This window comes from Nicotiana tomentosiformis, chromosome 9, assembly GCF_000390325.3.
Source record: "Nicotiana tomentosiformis chromosome 9, ASM39032v3, whole genome shotgun sequence".
Lineage (NCBI taxonomy): Eukaryota > Viridiplantae > Streptophyta > Magnoliopsida > Solanales > Solanaceae > Nicotiana > Nicotiana tomentosiformis.
The window spans coordinates 83,975,978-83,994,367 of NC_090820.1; the positions used below are offsets into that span (position 1 = coordinate 83,975,978).

The 18,390-nt window shown below is 41.4% G+C and overlaps 1 protein-coding gene across 15 annotated transcripts; it reads left to right on the plus strand.

Annotated features, from left to right (window-relative positions):
- Positions 1–14,539: 14,539 nt before the first annotated feature.
- LOC104087671 (glucose-6-phosphate/phosphate translocator 1, chloroplastic-like) lies at positions 14,540–17,758 on the plus strand. Of its 15 annotated transcripts, none has more exons than XR_004504612.2 (6): positions 14,540–14,694; positions 15,006–15,117; positions 15,527–15,599; positions 16,026–16,120; positions 16,791–16,916; positions 17,491–17,758. XR_004504612.2 is itself a non-coding variant. In XM_009592211.4 (6 exons), exons 3-6 carry the CDS (start codon positions 15,540–15,542, stop codon positions 17,560–17,562), a joined length of 351 nt encoding a protein of 116 aa, XP_009590506.1. In that variant the 5' UTR covers positions 14,540–14,694; positions 15,003–15,117; positions 15,527–15,539; the 3' UTR covers positions 17,563–17,758. The 15 variants fall into 15 exon arrangements, 5 of the variants coding, with proteins under 5 accessions (XP_009590506.1, XP_070041797.1, XP_009590504.1 ...); XM_009592211.4 differs by having other exon boundaries at positions 15,003–15,117; positions 16,026–16,131; positions 16,804–16,916; XM_070185696.1 differs by having other exon boundaries at positions 15,003–15,117; positions 16,796–16,916.
- Positions 17,759–18,390: the final 632 nt, after the last annotated feature.

Below are 18,390 nucleotides of genomic sequence, written 5' to 3' on the forward strand. Positions count from 1 at the left end.
GCAGACATTTTCTTCATCACGTTCACGAGGGAGATCTCGCGATCGCGTAGGTCATCTGAGAGGTCAGCTAAAATTTCTCTTCGTATTCGCGAAGATGAAGACGCGATCACGTAAGGTTATCAGGCAATGCACCGCGAATGCGTGGGCTAGGCCGCGTTCGCGAGGAAGAAGTGAGGCAGCAGTGGAGTCTGAGTGTTACTCTTCGCGGTCGCTTGAGGACAATTGCGATCGCGTAGGTGTGAGCAGCTATTGCATTGCGTTCGCATGAGGTGTTATGCGTTCGCGTAGAGTAAATATTTTGAGGGAGCGAAGTTGTTCTTCGTGATCGCGAGGCCTTTTCCGCGATCGCAATTAAGGAAATCTGGGCAGCAGTGTTAAATTTCAAAATCGAGGGTTTGAACCCATTTTTCATATTTTGAGCTAGAGACCACGGATTTAGGCAATTTTTGAAGGGAGTTTTAGGGAGTTGATTGGGGTAAGTGTTTCTCACTTGGTTTTGGTTAAATTCCATGATTATATCTTGATTTTTATCATCTAAATTGTGATTTGGGGTGAAAAATTGGGGAAAAAGTGGAACAGTTCTTGAGATGGAATTTTAAGGTTTTGAAGGGGATTTTGTTGTCGGATTTTGAAAAATTTGGTATGACTTTTGTCGGATTTCGAGACGTGGGCCTGGGGGCCGGGTTTGGGCCGATTTCGGATTTTTAGCTATAATTTGGTATTTTTCTTGTGGAATTGATCCCTTTAGCCTATTTTGATCTATTGTATTGCTTGTGGCTAGATTGGGGATGCTTGGAGGCTGATTCGAGAGGCAAGGGCATTGCAGAGTAGAGATTTGCTCGGAGTGAGGTAAGTAACGATTATAAATCTGGTCCTCAGGGTATGAATCCTCGGAATTTTGTATCATTTTACTATTTAGAGGTGGCACACATGCTAGGTGATGGGCGTGTGGGCATGCACCGTTGGGGATTGTGACTTGGTCCTTCCCGTATCAACTGTAAAGTTTAATATTTTGCTAAAACTATATGATTCTTATGTGTTTTAGAAAGAATTTCTGTAAGTCAGGCTGGATGCCATGTTTAGGCCTTATGCCAGTGTTGTTTGGACCCTTAGAGTTCTTTTCTTGCTATCCTCTCATTGTTTTTGATTAAAAATCTTTACCCAGTCATGTTTATACATATTTACAGCATAACTCAGTCTCTATTACTGTATTTAGATGCATCATATCAATGTTGTTTGGGTTGAATAATTTGTTTTCTGAGAGCCCGAGAGGCTGGAGAGGTTTATGATTGAGTGAGGCCGAGGGCCTGATTTGTGAGGATATTTATGAGATCGGGTTGCATGCCGCAACATGTTTGATATAGGCCGAGGGCCTCATTGATTTATGCCATGATTGGCTTGATATATAGTGCTTGGGCTGAAGGAGCCCCTCCGGAGTTTGTACACACCCCAATGAGCGCAGGTACCTACTGAGTGCGAGTGCCGAGTGCCGAGTGCCGAGTGCTGAGTGACTGGGAGGCATGAGTGATGGTGAGGTCTGCCCGAGGGGCTGTATACGAGTGATTGTGAGGTTGCCCGAGGGGTTGTATATGTGTGATGTTGCCCGATGAGCTGATTATGATTTTATTATTTTTGCTCACCTTTGCATTGAGCCTTTGTTTGAAAACTATTGAAAGATGTCTTTAAATGATTTTTCTGGAACTGGATTTAAAAGAGCCGATTTGATTCAAACTCTGGTTTTAATGCATGCTGTATTTTACTGAATATTTGTGATATGAACTCTACTTGCATTATTGCTCGTCACTACTTCTCAGTCTTTATTTATTGTTATTACTTACTGAGTTGGTGTACTCACATTACTCCGTACACCTTGTGTGCAGATCCAGGCATATCTGGACACTGTAGCGGTTGTTGACTATTCCAGTTACAGATTTTCTCGGGGATAGCAAGGTAGCTGCCTAGCGATTGCAGCCCTGCTCTTCTCCCTCTTATCTTCCTTTAGTTGTATTTAGCTATTTTCTATACTATGTTAGTCTCGATATTGTCAGACAAATTATAGTAGATGCTCATGACTAGTGACACCCCGATGTTGGCCTTTTCTTTTCCGGACTTTTATTTAGGTTTGAACTCCTTTACGAAGGTTTTTATGTTAAATAGCCTTGAAATTATCTTAGAAATAAAAATATCGATTTGTTTTGGAAATGAGTCGGCTTGGCTAGTTTCACGATAGGCGCCATCACGATAGGGTTAGTTTGGGTCATGACAACAGGTCTAACTGAATACGCTTAATGTTTATGCGAATGAATATTGCGGGCAACATTAAGACTACTCTTCCCAAAACTGAAAGTGCTAAAGAACTTCTGAAACTTGTGGAAGAATGCTCCTAAACTGCTGATAAGTCTCTTGCTGGGACACTAATGGGTACTTTAACCACCATGAAATTTGATAGTTCACGTACCATGCATGAGCATGTCATTGAAATAAAAAATATAGAAGCAAGACTTAAGTCTTCGGGAATGGAAGTGGATGAGAATTTTCTTATTCAATTCATCATTAACTCATTACCATCTGAGTATGGTCCTTTGCAAATGAACTACAACACCATGAAAGACAAATGAAACATGCATGAACTGTACAAAATGCTGGTTCAAGAGGAAACAAGGCTAAAAAATCACGGAACCCACTCCATTAGCCTTGTAAGCCATCAAGGAAATGGAAAAGGAGGAAAGAAACATAGAAAAGTTAAACAGAGGCAACATAATGTCAATGACTCATCTTCTCAAGTATGTAAGAAGGAACACAAGAATGATAAGTGTCGTTTCTATGGAAAACCTGGACACTTTCAGAAAGATTGCCTGAAACGTAAGGCATGGTTCGAGAAAATAGGCAAACTGTAACAACCCGACCGATCATTTTAAGCTCCAGTGCGTTGTTCAGCGGTTTGAGGTCATGAGTAGCTTCACTTCATGTTTTGTGACTTGTATGTGTGGTCAGAATTGAATTTTGGGAAGTTTGAAGTTGTTTCGGACGAAATTTTTTTAATTCAGAAACTTTAAGTTGGAAGGGTTGACTAAGGTTTGACTTTTGAGTAAACGACCTCGGAATCGGGATTTAAAGGCCCAATTGGTTCGTATGATGATTTCAGACTTGGGCATATGTTAGGGTTGAGTATCGGGTGGTCCAGAAGTATTTCATCGCTTAATATGGAAAGTTGATATTTTGAAGGTTTTAAAATTTTCTAAGTTTGGTTTGAAGTGGACTTTGGTATTATCGATGTATGTTTGGAGTTCCGAGCCTTGAAATATATTCGTATCGTGATTTGTGACTTGTGTGTAAAGTTTGGCGTCATTCCAGAATGTTTAAGTATGAATCGGACGCGTTCGTCGAAGTTTGAAAGTTTAAAGAAAGGTTTCGATCGTCGATTCGTAATTCTGATGTTGTTTGAGATTATTCGAGGCTTCTACTAAGTCCGTATCATATTTTAGGACGTGTTGGTACGTTTGGATGGGGTGCCGGGGGCCTCAGGTTTGAAACGAATTGAAAACAGATTGAAATTTGGATTCGAGGAAATGCTGTTGTTGCTGAAGAGAGGTGTTATCACACTTGCTGAAGGAGTGGCTGCAGCTGCGGTCATGCATGTGCGGAGGGGTCATCGTAGGTACGAAATTTATGGAGGAGACCTGGGAGCACAGGTGCGAGGAATATTTCGCACCTGCGAGGTCACAAATGCAGAGAAGAGATCGTAGAGGCGGAATTGGCCAAGAAGGCCTGGGGCCGCAGAAGCGGACTTGGTCACGTAGGTGCGTGAGCGCATAAGCGCTTGTTGTCCGCAGAAGCGGAAGTGCATGTAATAACCTGAATTATTTTATAAACTTATAAACTGTGAGACTCGATAAATTAATTTTATTTATAGCTATTGGGTCAATTATTAAGCTAGTAATTTTTTTATGATATATAAATTAGTATACAAAATAAGTGGTTAGTGGGCCTAATTTATAATTCACATACTAATAAGCATTGTAGTGATTTTGGATAGCAATAGAGATGGAAGAAGTGGGCCATAAGTCCATATCTTGTGCTGCTATACGTGTTTGGACTTGGGGCTTGGAGTTCATAAATTTAAGGCTTAGTTCCCTGATAAAGAATAGTAACCCAGTAAAGAATACTAGGGAATATCGGTGAGAAGACAATAGAAGGCAAGCTTGATTATCTTCACTGCATAGGAATATTGTAGAGGAAAACTCAAGTTACAAGGTATGTAGATATATTTAAACTTTACCTATGTAAGTGACTTTGGATTATAAAGAGATTATCAATTGTACCTAATTACTAAGTAATGATTGGGGGGAGGGGCAAAGTATTTTATTTTTGTAATGATTGATTTAGATAGTGGAGTTAGACGTAAAACCTTTGAATTTTAAAAGCTACTATGAAAATTGAACTATTTCACTGATAATCGATCTTGCCTCTTTGAATTGGGGGATACAATGATTAATCAATCATTAAGTAATGATGAGGGGAATTGTGATGAAAATTAAGTGTACTCTGTACATGATGGATACAAAAGTGGATTTTGTTTATCCTCGAAATCGGATATGCAGATTAATTTAATAAAAAAAGATGAATTGAGTTAGAATAAACAAGTAAAGATACAGTAAATTCAAACCACGCGAGCAGAATGACTCCGGCCTTAGTGAAACGTTCGCCCTTGATCCGGGCTCACAGTGGACAATATTGATGAACGAGAGAAAAAAACTTATAATAACAGTAAAAATAGCAGTATATTGCTTTGGAATGCGTGTTAACATGTGCCTAATGAATTATCAGACCCCCTTTATATAGTAGGGGAATCCTACTCTAAGTACAACTCTATAAAAGGTAAAAAATCTTCTGTTTAACTGATTGCCGGTTTTACATCGATACGTGCTAAGATCCACGCTGTGATATCCGGCCGGTCGTAGATATTATGGCCTTCTGTTGGTCGTGCTTGATTGCCCGTCAATGTTCTCCGAAATATTTTAGGATTTGAATCGATCTCAAATCATGACCTCGATATTTTTGAGGGCAGAAAACGTGCCCTCGGACTCTTACTCAATGAGACTTTTGCTTCAATTCTGATCCTTCATAATCATATCTCGAGCTTGTTTCACCCTGTTGGAGGCCGGAGTGTATCATGAGTTCGGGTTTTATACGAATACAGATAGTCCCCTCGTTTCTCAGAGAACAAGCTGAAGAGAAACGACATGAGCACCCCGATTTTGTCTTCAATATGCTGTCACATAAGCGATAAAAAGCCCGAAACGTCTCGCCAGTCATGCCATAATGGCATTAAATGCACGTCAGCCGCCGGTTGGCTGTCCCTAGAGGCGAAACGCTGCGGAACCACTATAAATAACCCCTTTTTTGTTCATTTTTTTTACTTTACATCAAACCGTCTACCCTCGTACCCTCAGGATTTCACTACTCTTTCACATTCTAGCATTTTTACCTCCGTTAATCGAGATTCCTTTGCAAAATTATTTACTCATCATCCATTCAAGCCAATACGTCGGAGCTTCTAGCTTTTAACCTTTCTCTATCTTCTTCAAGCTTTCCCCTATAACAATGGCAAAAACCTCAAAATCAGTTCCCCAAAAGGTTGCTTCTACCTCCCAAACGAATGCCAGAATCAATGAAACCACTTCCGATGCGGTCGACCTCGAGAGATCCACTTCTAACGTGGGCATCAATAAACCGTCTCCTGAAACTCCCTTGAAGATGTTCATTCCAGGGGGTTGTTCGGTCGCTGGCGACTTCAAGGTCTAGAAACCCTCTTCGGTGCAGGGTCGGTGTGTGGAGGCATCTAGATATATTTGCTCGATCACCAAAGATGATCTCCCCTTAGTCCGAAAGGACTGCAACTAGGCTGAAAAGGACATACTGGTCCACGACTCTGAGGAGGCCACACGTTGAGGGATACCTAAGTGTCTACACTTATCCCTTTACGCTGGGCCCGGTGGATCCGGTCATTATAGACTTCTATAAGAGGTACGAGGTATGTATCGGCTAGATCCAACCTTTATTATGGAGGATTGTAATCATCCTTCGATTTTTCGTGAACAAGATCGAATCCTGTTGGTTCACCGTAGATCGTTTGCTCTGTTTGTACAGTCCCCAAATCTTCCGAGGGGGACTGATAAAGCTCGTGCGCCGGGCTAGCAAGGCCCCATTCTCAAGCATTGATGAAGACTGGGATCCAGGTTGGCAGGGACATTTAGTCCGGGTGAGGACCTTAGACTTGATTTCGGTCGAATCTAGGCCATTCCCCAAGAAGTGGAAGGCATCACGTAAGTACAAGTTCTTTTTGAATTTGATTTCATGCTCTTCTCCCTTTTTCCTCATTGGTGTTTGTGGTGGCACAACTGTTTCTCAAGTCCCGAATGCCATTCCTCGGTTAAAGGAATGGATCGAAGGCATTGTCTCATAGATGCCCTATTCCGAGCGCTCGTGACGCAAACTTTTGAAGGGCCGTTGGGAGGCCAGTTCCCATGGTAAGATCTCTTTCCTGAATAGCTTGCGCTATGCTTTTTCTTCTAGCATCCCGTTCTTATTATTTTTTCTTTACTTCACTTTTGCTGGTTTGCCTAAGACCGTCGAATTTAGGCCCTTTGTTGGGGACGAGGAGTTACCTACCGATTCTTCCGCTTTGGGACATCCCAGAGCCACAACAGGGAAGAAGAAAAGAAAAAGGGCCCCGAGTTCCCCAAGCTCGGAGAAAAAGAAAATGAGAAAGAGGCTGGTTCGTAAGCCAAAGAAAACCTCCAGCTCCCGAGGAGGATGAAATTTTTGTGGCCCATGAGCCATCTGTCCCCGAGGAATGGGTGGAAGCCGAGGGGGAAACGATGGAAGCTAATCCCCCTCAGGTTCGTGAGGATGATGCCGAAGTAAGGGCCGAGAATTCACAACACGTCGGCCCTGCTCCGCCCTACGTTGTAGATATTTTGGGATTGCCTTCGTTCACATAATCAAATGTTCGATGCCCGAACGACGAAGGAGCGATCCCATGAAGGGTTCCATGGAGCAGATGATTCCCTCAGAGGCTTTTTTGACAGTGTAGACTCATTCGCCCTATAGGAATTTACCGGAATGGATGACTTAGAGGTGACGAGGAAAAGTCCACCCTCAGAGGCTGGCGGGTCGAGCTTGAGCCCGAGATTGACCAATCGGTTTCCCGCTCCGAGCATAGATCCTGGTCAGAAGAAGACTGTCGTTATCACCATTTTGGAGGATGCTCGAACCCTTTTCGCCCCCGTAGGGATAGCTAGTTACCTCCGGTGTCTGGTAACCGAAGAAGATTAGGAAAAAATGAATGAGGTAGACGAGTCATGCATGTTCAATGAAGCACTACATGCGTTAAACCAGGCAATTCTTGATAATTCTCAATAATTCAAATATCTCTTCTAATGTTAAAATTAATTCTTGATAATTCTAATATCTTTTCTCATATTTGTAGGCCTTGGTGCTCCACCACGAAACCTTCCTCCGGTACCAGGATGAGCTGAGCCAACTCGAGGCTGAAGTCAAAGAGCTTGATGAGAAGAGAGGCATATATAAGCTTCTCAGCGAGCAACATGAAGGAGAAGTCAAGAGCCTCCGAGCCGAGTTGGACACGTCTCAGATAGAACATGCCGACCTATTGGAACATGTAAAAATATTTGATGTTAGTGATGATGAGCTAGACATGGTGTCTAACGGTCAGAATCCACAGGTCCAACAGAAGATTGATCGAGTCGACCAGCTCCGGAATGAGATGGACGAAGTCAAGGCCATGGCCGAAGAGTGGAAGGGCAAGATGGACCGATTGGCTTCAAAAAAGGAGACTGCCCGAGAGAAGCTGGCCTCGGCGGAGGTCCAACTTTGATCGGTGAAGGAGAAAGTTGTTACCCGGTCCCGAAAAATCGAAGATCTCTAGTCTCAACTAGGCTCGATCGTTGCCGCACGGGATACCCTTGCCAAGGAGCTTGAAGCAGCCAAGTCAGCAGCAAAAATAACCAGGGCCGACGTATGGTGGCCCAGTACAAAGCCGATACTGAGGCAGCTCAGGAATGCCTAAAGTCCATTGTCAAATATGTGAGGTGGCAGTCCTGAAGGGAGGCTCTCGAGAAGGTTCATGCCCGGGGGTTTGATTTATCGGCCGAGCTTGAAAATGTTAAGAGGCTCAAGGCCGAGGCCATAAAGTTGGCATACCCCGAGGATGAGTAAGATTCTGAGGGTTCGGGCGGATCCGAGGACGGGCAAGACCTTGATGGGACCGGTGACGAGGTGGGCTCCGGCAAAGTTCAAGCTTATTTGGTGCCTTGTAGATTTTTCTTCGCTTTTGTACTTTCGCATTTTGTTGAGGACGTTTGGCCTTCGTAAAGATTTATGTATATATATACAAGGCTTTTTCCCTTCGACAAATTTCAAGCTTGTTTCTTTTTGTTTTTTTTTCTTTACGATTGCAAAGATTTCGAATGCCTTAGCGCGTAATAATTAGGTCTTGTTCGGAGGTTCGAACACTGCTCGTTGTAGATATTATTTTGCTTAAGACTCGTGGAGGCTTGGTATGACCGAAAGCTTTCCCCGAAGTGTTTACTTAGAATTTATTATAATTTTGCCGAGGGTAGCCTTCGAACCAGTTTAGATATTTTGAAGGCCTTATGTTTTGGTTACGGTTCTCGAACGTCTCCGAGTTGTTCTAGGACGTCAGTAGGCTTTTAATTTCGGGTATTGCCCAATGTACTAATTACCGCGAGCCATCCGGGCATGCCCGGGACAACAGTCACCGAATAGGGATGGCCATAGCCTTTGGAATTCGAGCACTGCCTAATAGGTTTGTGCCCCTGGGCTTCGTAGCCCGAGCTGTCCGGGCTTGCCCATGACGATAGTCCCCGAGCGGGGGTGATCTCTTGGATTCAGAAAGAGGTGGCCCTTGGGCCCAATGTCGTTAAGGAACAAAATACAGTAGTTTTTAAGAGACAAAATATGTATCTGCCAGGTAGAAACTTTCTTTTATTTCTGTGAAACATACAAGATTGCAAATATGTACAAGTTTCATATTATGTCTTAAGTGGTCGATGTGGGCACGATTCATTTGACCGTTTGGCCCTTACAACAAATCATATTTATCATGTCCAGACTTGTTTTAGCATGAAGTTTCCTTCCTTGCTAAAATCATTACCTGAGGGTGATGGCCCCCAGTATTCGAGGCCGATCTTAGAGAGGGCTCGGATACTGTTGATGCGAACCTTGACTCCGGTTCACAGTTGGTCTTCAATTCTAAGTTAGCACGATCCATTGTTGCCCCGTTAAATACCTTGCCGGAAAACCCATTTGGGACAAAATCGATTCAAGGGAAAAAAAGTTCAACGCGTGCTTTCAGGCCTAATAGTTGCACCATTCCTTGGTCGTTACCTGCAGGTGTTAGTACAATCCGTAATATATTTAAAGAAAAGTAATGAATAGGGTCGTACCTTAGTAGTATTATCATTTTAAGTGGGTTATGTTCCTGTTGTTCGGTAGCCGCTCACCGTTCACTGTTTCAAGTTTGTTCAATCCTTTACCGATGATCTCAGTAATTCGATATGTACCTTCCCAATTCGGTCCCAGCTTCCCTTCATTCGGGTTCCCGGTGCTTAGTGTCACCTTTATTAACACCAAGTCCCCGACATTGAAGTGTTGAAGGTTGGCTCTTCGATTTTATTATCTTTCGATCTGTTGCTTTTGGGTGGCCTACCGGACAAGGGCGGCCTCACGCCTTTCATCTAATATTTTCGGGTTCGTATTCATGGCCTCGTCATTTGACTCTTCGGTCGTATATCGGAACCTAAGACTCAGTTCTCCTACTTCGACTGGTATAAAAGATTTGGAACCTTAGACCAACGAGAACGGGGTAGCCCCGGTATTGGATTTTGAGGTTGTATGATATGCCCATAGGACTTCGGGCAAGATTTCCTTCCATTTTCCTTTGGCGTCGGTCAACCTCTTTTTAAGGTTTTGGAGTATAGTTTTGTTTGTGTACTCTTCTTGACCGTTTCCACTAGGGTGATAGGGCATTGATAGGATCCTTTTTATCTTATAGTCCTCAAAAAACTTGCTCACTTTGCTGCCGATGAACTGCTTCCCATTGTCGCACACGATCTCGGTCGGTATTCCGAATCAGCATATTATGTGGTACCATATGAAATCAATAACCTCCTTCTCCCTGACTTTCTCAAATTTCTGGGCTTCCACCCACTTAGAAAAATAATAAGTCATAAATGAGATAAATTGAGCCTTACTGGGAGCCCAAGGTAGGGACCAACGATGTCCATTCCCCATTTCACGAACGGCGAGGGTGACAAGACTGAATGCAGCAGTTCCTAGGCTGATGGATCATCGGAGCATGCGTCTGACATTCATTGCATTTTTGCACGAAATCCTTTGCGTCTTTTTCCATGTCAATCCAGTAGTAGCCGACTTTGATTATCTTTCGAACCAATGACTAGATACCCGAATGGTTCTCGCAGGTGCCCTTGTGGACTTCCCTCAAAACATACTCGGTGTCTCCCGGTCCCAGACATATGGTGAGTGGGACATCAAATGCTCTTCTGAATAGAGTACCGTCTTCGGACAAGCTGAATCAGGCAGTCTTCGTACGCAGAGCTCTCGATTCTTTAGGATCCGAGGGAAGATTTTCGGTCTTTAGGTAATATATGTATTTGTTTATCCAGTACCGGGTTAAGCTTGTCGAGATAGCCTTCCTCCACTACCAATTTCATAAGTTGTACGACTATTCCCAAGTTGAATTCATTGTCGTTGACCGATGATCCCAAGTTGTCAAGAGCTTTGGCTTCGCTGTTTTGATCCCGAGGTACATGTTGTAAAGTCTATTCCCTGAACTAATGTAACGTTACCTATATCTGATCCAGGTATCTTCGTATTCGTTCCTCTTTGACTTTGAACGTTCCATTGACTTGGTTCACCATGAGGAGAGAATCACACTTAACTTTGACCACCTCGGCCCCCAGGCTTTTAGCCAGTTCAAGACCTACAATCATGGCCTCATACTTGGCCTCGTTGTTAGTCAATTTTACAATTCTAATAGATTACCTAACTATATTACCCGTCGGTGGCTTCAACACGATGCCAAGTCCGAACCCCTTTGCATTCGAGGCACTGTCGGTAATGAGGGTCCTGATTTCGGAAGAGGTCCTCGAGTTCAACAACAACTCCTTCTCAACCTCAGTAATTAGGGCCGGCGTGAAGTCGGTCATGAAGTCCCCCAAAATTTGAGATTTGATGGCGGTTCGGGGTCGATATTCGATGTCGTACCTGCTAATCTCCATGACCAATTTGGACAATCGTCCCGAGAGCTCGGGCTTATGCATTATGTTTCATAATGGGTAAGTAGTTACAACACATATGGATGGCATTGGAAATATGGTTTTAGCTTCCTAAAGGCGCTTAGTAAAGCGAGCACCGATTTTTCTAGGTGAGGATACCTAGATTCGGCCTCGCCTAGAGTTCTGCTAACAAAATAGATAGGACATTCCATACCTTCCTCTTCCCGGACTAGGACTCCACTTACCGCTACCTCGAATACCACTAAGTACAGGTATAACTATTCGTCTGCCTTCGGAGTATGAAACAAAGGTGGGCTCGAGAGGTACCTTTTGAGTTCCTCCAAGGCTTGTTGGCACTACGGGGTCCATGAGAAGTTATTCTTCTTCTTCAACAGTGAAAAGAACCGATGGCTCTTGTCGGAGGACCTCGAGATGAATCGACCCAAAACGGCTATGCACCCGGTTAACCTTTGAATGACGTTGACAATATCCACAACGATGATGTCCTCGATGGCCTTGATCTTATCGAGATTGATCTCGATTCCCTGGTTAGACACCATGAATCCGAGGAATTTCCCAGACCCGACTCCGAATGCGCATTTCTCCGGGTTCAGCTTCATATTATTTTTCTTCAATATGTTGAAGGTTTCCTACAAATGTTTCAAATGGTCCTCTGCTTGCAGGGATTTAACTAACATATCGTCAATGTAAACCTCCATTGATTTTCCTATTTGCTCTTCGCACATCTGATTTACTAGGCGTTGGTAAGTGGCATTAGCATTTTTTAATTCCGAATGGCATTACGTTATAACAGTAGGTACCATATTTAGTGATGAAGGATGTTTTTTTCCTGGTCGTCCGGGTCCATCCGAATTTGGTTGTACCCGGAGTAGGCATCGAGAAAACTGAGGGTCTCATGGTCGGCCGTTGCATCGTTTATGCGATCGATGTTTGGCAGGTGGAAAGAGTCCTTGGGGCATGCCTTGTTCAAGACTTTATAGTCTATATACATTCTTCATTTATTCCCCTGTTTAGGTACTACTACTATGTTTGCTAACTAATACTGGTACTTAACCTCCTGGATGGACCCTATTTTAAGGAGTTTAGATACCTCGTCCTTGATGAATGCATGCTTGACTTCGGATTGCGGCCTCCTTTTCTGCTTGACGGGATGGTACTTCGGATCCAGGCTTAGCTTGTGAGTTGTTATCTTCGGCGGAATCCTTGTCATATCGAGATGGAAACAAGTGAAACAATTTATGTTAGCTAAAAGAAATTGAATGAGGTTTTTCCTGAGCTTGGGAATTAACCACGTGCCTAGGTGTACCTTACGATCAGGTAGGTGTTCGATCAATATGACTTGCTCCAGTTCTTCGACTGTTGACTTGTTGGTGTCGGAATCATCGGAAACTTCGTAGTCGTTGTCCTTATCCATCCCCTGCATCTCTGGTTAGATCGAGACTGGTATCGGTAATTGCTATTTGGTTTCGTCTTTGGCCACCGGACCTAGACCCTTCGATGTTGAAAGTGCAGATATCGGAATCATCTCGTCGACCGCAAACATCTCCTTTGCTGCCAGTTATTCTCTGTAAACTATTTTAATCCATCCTGGCATCGGAAATTTCAGCACCTGGAGCAGCGTGGAGGCTACTACCCTCATGTTGTGAATCCATGGTCTCCTCAACAGAGCATTGTACCTCATGTCTCCTTTGATCATGCAGAAATTTGTTTCCTGAATGGTTCCGACGGTGTTCACTGGTAATGTTATCTCCTCTTTGGCGGTCTCACATGCCATGTTGAATCCGTTTAGATCCCTGACTACAGGCACGATTTGGTCTTGTAGACCTAGTTGTTCCACAACCCTCGATCTAATGATATTTGCTGAGCTACTTGGATCAATTAACACACGCTTAACTCGAGATTTATTTATGAGTACAGATATTACCAGTGCATCGTTGTGGGGCTACACGATGCCTTCAGCGTCCTCGTCGTTGAAAAACAAGGTTTCTTCTGGTACGTAATCTCGAGTCCGTTTTCCCCTCGTGATGGATACTTTGGTGCACTTTAACAACGCCCCCCCGGGGAATGTCGACCCTACCAATGATCATGTTAATGATGTGTTGAGGTACCTCCTGCTTGATCTGCTTACTATAATCTCTATTTTTGAAATGGTTTTTGGCTCGATCGCTCAAGAACTCCCGGAGATGTTCCCTGTTGAATAACCAGGCTACTTCCTCTCTCAATTGTCGGCAATCTTCTATTCTGTGGCCATATGTGCCATGATATTTACATATTAAGTTGGGATCCCTTTGGGCTGGATCGGACTGTAGAGGTCGAGGCCACTTGGTGTCTTTGATGTGTCCAATGGCAGATAAGATAGCAGCAATATCGATGTTGAAGTTGTACTCCGATAACCTCGGTGCTTCCTTAGGCCCGATAGGCCTGTCGAAACCATTTTAGCTCACGAGTCCCCGGTTATTTTGACCCCGATCGCTTCTCCTTTCACTTCTCATAGAGTTTCGTCCAGACCCGTTACCCCTACGATCACCGTTGTACGGTTGATACCAATCCCTACTCGACCTTGGTTCACGATCAATGTCTCTTTTGGATCTGTCACTAGCTCGGACGGTATAAACAAACCTGGAAGGGGCCCCAAGCTGATCATCTTCGATCTTAATTTTTGATTGGTATCGATTATGCACATCGGCCAAAGTTACATCCGGATATTCTACCAGATTTTGCTTTAACTGCCGTGAAGCCAATAAGCTTTGAGTATTGAGTCTTTGGGTGAAAGCCTGAACGACACAATCGTCTGCCACCGGCTGCAGGTCCATTCGTTCCATTTGAAACCTTCACACGAACTCCTTAAGCATCTCGTTATCTCTTTGCTTTACCTTGAAAAGGTCTGGCTTCCTGGTCTCGACCTTGATGGCTCCGGCATGCGCTTTTACAAAAGCATATGCAAGCATAGAAAATGAATCAATAGAATTGGGGGGTAAGTTGTGATACCATCACTACAAGAAACATGGCTTTTAACGACCACTTTTTAACGAAGGGACGTTGATCCACTGTCGTTATAAGTACACTTTTAAAGACCAAAAATATTTTCGGTCGTTAATAACTCTTATTAAATTATACAATTATAAAAGCTCATTAATATTAAGATATCCGGTCGTTAATAGATATTAGAAATTTGGCGGACATATCCAAAATAAAAGAGCGCCAGCACTCTCCACTAAATTTTCAGTTCTTTTCTTTCACTATATTCAAAGAACCCTAAGCCCCAAATTGAAAAATAAGGATGGCACAGACTCTCCGCTACCACCGCGTTGCTGTCCTCCCTCTCTAATTGGTGCGCTATCTTTCTCATTGTGTAATTTGCTTAATTGAAGTTCAATTTAACTTTGATTTCAACTCAGTTGATTCCTAAGATTTTCACTATTATAAATTATTTTTTGTTCAATTTAGGATTCGTGATAGAAGAAATATATATTTTTTATTTAAGATATGGAACCTCCAATTACATTTCATTTCTTTCGAGGCAACCTAAGAAAAATGACAACAAAAATAAAATTTGAGTCCTTGATTTCATATTTGCAAAACGAAAATCGAAGGAATACAAGTAGACATTATAATCGTTCTTTTCAATGTCGATGATAGCAGCGAGCGGAGCTTACCAGTCTGTCACTTTTCTACTTCGCTTTGTCTCTGTATAAAGTTAGAGAGGAAACCGCCGGCTGTCATCTCCGCACATCCAATCTCCTTTCAGTTTCAAGTAAACCAAGCTCTGCTCTCTCTTACAAAAACTGTTTTTTCTTTCTTTTAGATTTTTATGTCTCTCTGTTATGTGAAAAATCCCAGAAAGTTGTGAGATGCTTGTGGGTTTTTGTTTTGTGATCTATAGGAGGTAAAAGATATTACAATTCTTGATGGAAAGGGTATTTTATTATTTTTTAGTTGTAGATAACTAGATGTAGAAAATCATGGATTATTTGTTTTAAGTTATATATGTTGATATTCTAAGAGTTCCATACGACTTTTGAATCTCGACTGATTGTGGTAAATTTTCAGTTTTTGCTTCTCTATCTCGGTGCGCATTTGTTTATGTATCTTTTAAACATTTATGTCTTGACTTTTTGAGTTTTCAATTACTAAAAATCTTTACGTAAATGTTTTCGTTGTAGGACGATTTTCTGGATGAATGAACTTCCCGTGAAATTAAATCAAATTATTTTATTTCTCTTTCAAAGAGAACAAGTAAGTGTGATCTAGTTAGTGTTTTCACTTTCTTTTAGAGATAAAGAGAGCATGTGACTCAATTTTTATTATTTCCCAATAATAGTTAGTAGTATTAGTTTTATCTATTTATTTTTTCTGGGTGGCATAGGATTCAGTTGCTCATACAACTGGGAATGTAACTGTTAGTAAGTCTAAACTTGCAATTTTTTTCATTTAAATCATCAAGAGTAGTTAACCGGCTTTTAGTATTTATTTGTCACTTGTGCCAATGATGTTGTGCATTTTCAGCTGCTACTTAGCTCAATTTAAACATTGTTGGTGGGGCAATTATATAATTACATTACCTTTAATCAAGCTATTATTTGAGTGATATTTGATTATTCATGCTGGTACTTTGGATTTATTTGCTGTTAGATTCTGAAATGATATTGATTGTTACTATAGGTTTTATGGGAGCTGCGATATCAAATCCTACATTTGAAGTTCCGAAATATATTATCAAACAAAGGAATAAAAAGAAAGTCTGTTAGTGGGATAAGGTATTATGCAGGTTTGTCCATTATATCTTTGTTAATGCTTACACCTTTTGCAGTTGCAATGGAGGGTCTCTAGAGGTGGGCAGTAGGATGGCAAAAAACTCTCTCTCACATAGGACCCACTTTTGTTTGGTTAGGATCGACAACTTCCATTTCTTATCATGCGATGCTCGCGGTATTCACTAATGCATAGTTGTAATAGTATTAGATATCAATTATTAAATATTTATCCTGGTGAGGTAGTTTACATCGTCCTCCATATTACTTGAATCGTGGTTGTTTTGTTTGACTATTTTAGAATGTTGATAAAAACTGAAGGTGCTTTAGATTAATCATGTTTTCTCTAGGCTCCCATAGGCATCAGTTAGGTATAAGATGATTATGGATGTTATGTTTGTGTCTATATTAATGGTGCTGCCTTAGTTCTAGCTCTCCCTTGCATACTTTTGAATCATTTAATAAATTATGTGATAGCTCTTGTTATGTCATTGCTGACATATTTTGTTACTCATATGTTTATGTTAAAAGTTCTTTGATGAATCATTTATATGAGTATCCTAATAACAATTTTGTCTTTGGCTTTGATATTCAGTATCAACGCAAGACATATTCTATCACCTTTATAACCAATTGTTTATATGTCATTGGATGAGATTTCTCACCTGACGTTTAGCATAGAAATGCAGTGAAGCGAATATCTGTTGGTGTTGCCTCCATCATAATCTTCCAAATACATGTTCGACTCATCAATGCACTTGAAGCTGCCATTGTAATCATAGGAACCTTCTTTTATTCACAAGTGAGTTTCTTTTTCGCTGCCCATTACTTGAAAAGTTTGTTACACTAAAGCACAAATGTTGAAAGTGAAGAAGAAAGTGGAGTTCTATTAGGAATAGAGTGTTAATCCTTGAAGGTACATGGCTTCCTCATTTGGTTTATCCAGCTTGCTATTTAAAGAATCATCGAAGTTAATTTATCCGATCATAGTTCCAATATATGTTTTGTGGTATCTTTCACATAGCTTCTAAATTTATCAATTTTCTTTTTGGAGGCTTAAATTGAGGAATGTTTGAATAAGCAAGGAAGTGTAATAATTTAGTGCAAGTTGAGTCATGTTTTACTTTTGAAATTGAATGGAAATTGCTCATACAGATCATAGTAGTAGAGGTGTAACAAGTCTATTGTTAAGGTGCACCAGTTATAAAGAGAACTCTGTTCGATTTTTTAGTCTATCTATTAGAGGAAATCATATGAAAAACGACGTAACCGATTCTTTCGTTTCTTTGGGCCACTGGCCATCTGCCAGGAGTTTCAGGTTTAAAGTGTTAGTAGGAGTATTTTTACTAATGTGACATGACTTGTTCTTTTAACAGATCAAGATCAAGAACTTGGAGTTTGAAGAACCTATCCTTGAAGAATGTGCGGAGCAAGTTGAAGCATTATAGAATTTTTGTTCTGTTAGCAGTGGTTTAAAGATGTTGTCATTTGTACATCGTGCTATAGTTCTATTGTCTACTTTTAGGAGTTGATAAAAATAGTGTCATGCAATTTGGATGGGTATATTTATAGACACTGTGATCTTTCCGTTCTTTGTAATGATAATAAAATTTTATAGAGTATGAATTTTGATTATTTGGTATATTTTTAGATGTGTGGTTGTTGTATATATGTGTATGAGAAAGCAATAATAATTATTGTTGGATAACTACAGGGAAAAATATAAATTGGTGTAATTATATTTATTAAAATTTCACATCAGCGAAGGAAAATGTGGTCTTTAAAACTCTTTAACAACAGGACTATCAAATGGTTACATGTGCATTAACGAAAGAAAATTTTGCAATTTGCGAAGGGAACATCGGTCGCTAAATAGGAATAACGACGGAAAGTTTTTTGGTCGTTAACGGAATTTAACGACTAGATTCTAATCCGGTCGTTAACTTTTAACGACGGAGCCTTTAGCGACCAGTGACGATCGGATTTTGTTCGGTCGTTATTGACTTATAGTGACTGGATTTGAATTTTTAACGACTGGATTTTCCTTCGCTAAAAGCATTTTTTCTTGTAGTGCATATCATAGCTCCTTTTGACAAGGTCTCTCCAAACCATTTCAGCAGGACATATTCGATCTCATCATCTTCCAAGTCGTTCCCCTTGATGGCACATGTGTACGAGGTCACATGTTTATTTGCATCGGTTGTTCTGTTGTACTTAAGAATTTTAGGCATGCAGAACTTTTTGGGATCGGCTTCCAGGCCGCGCTCGGAGGAAAA

Excerpts from the sequence above, each read along its gene's own strand:
- LOC104087671 (XM_009592211.4), top strand. The coding sequence starts at position 15,540 with ATGAATGAACTTCCCGTGAAATTAAATCAAATTATTTTATTTCTCTTT. Across the intron at positions 15,600-16,025 it reads TTCTCTTTCAAAGAGAACAA|GTTTTATGGGAGCTGCGATA; the intron begins GTAAGTGTGATC and ends TTGTTACTATAG. Across the intron at positions 16,917-17,490 it reads GAACCTTCTTTTATTCACAA|ATCAAGATCAAGAACTTGGA; the intron begins GTGAGTTTCTTT and ends TTCTTTTAACAG.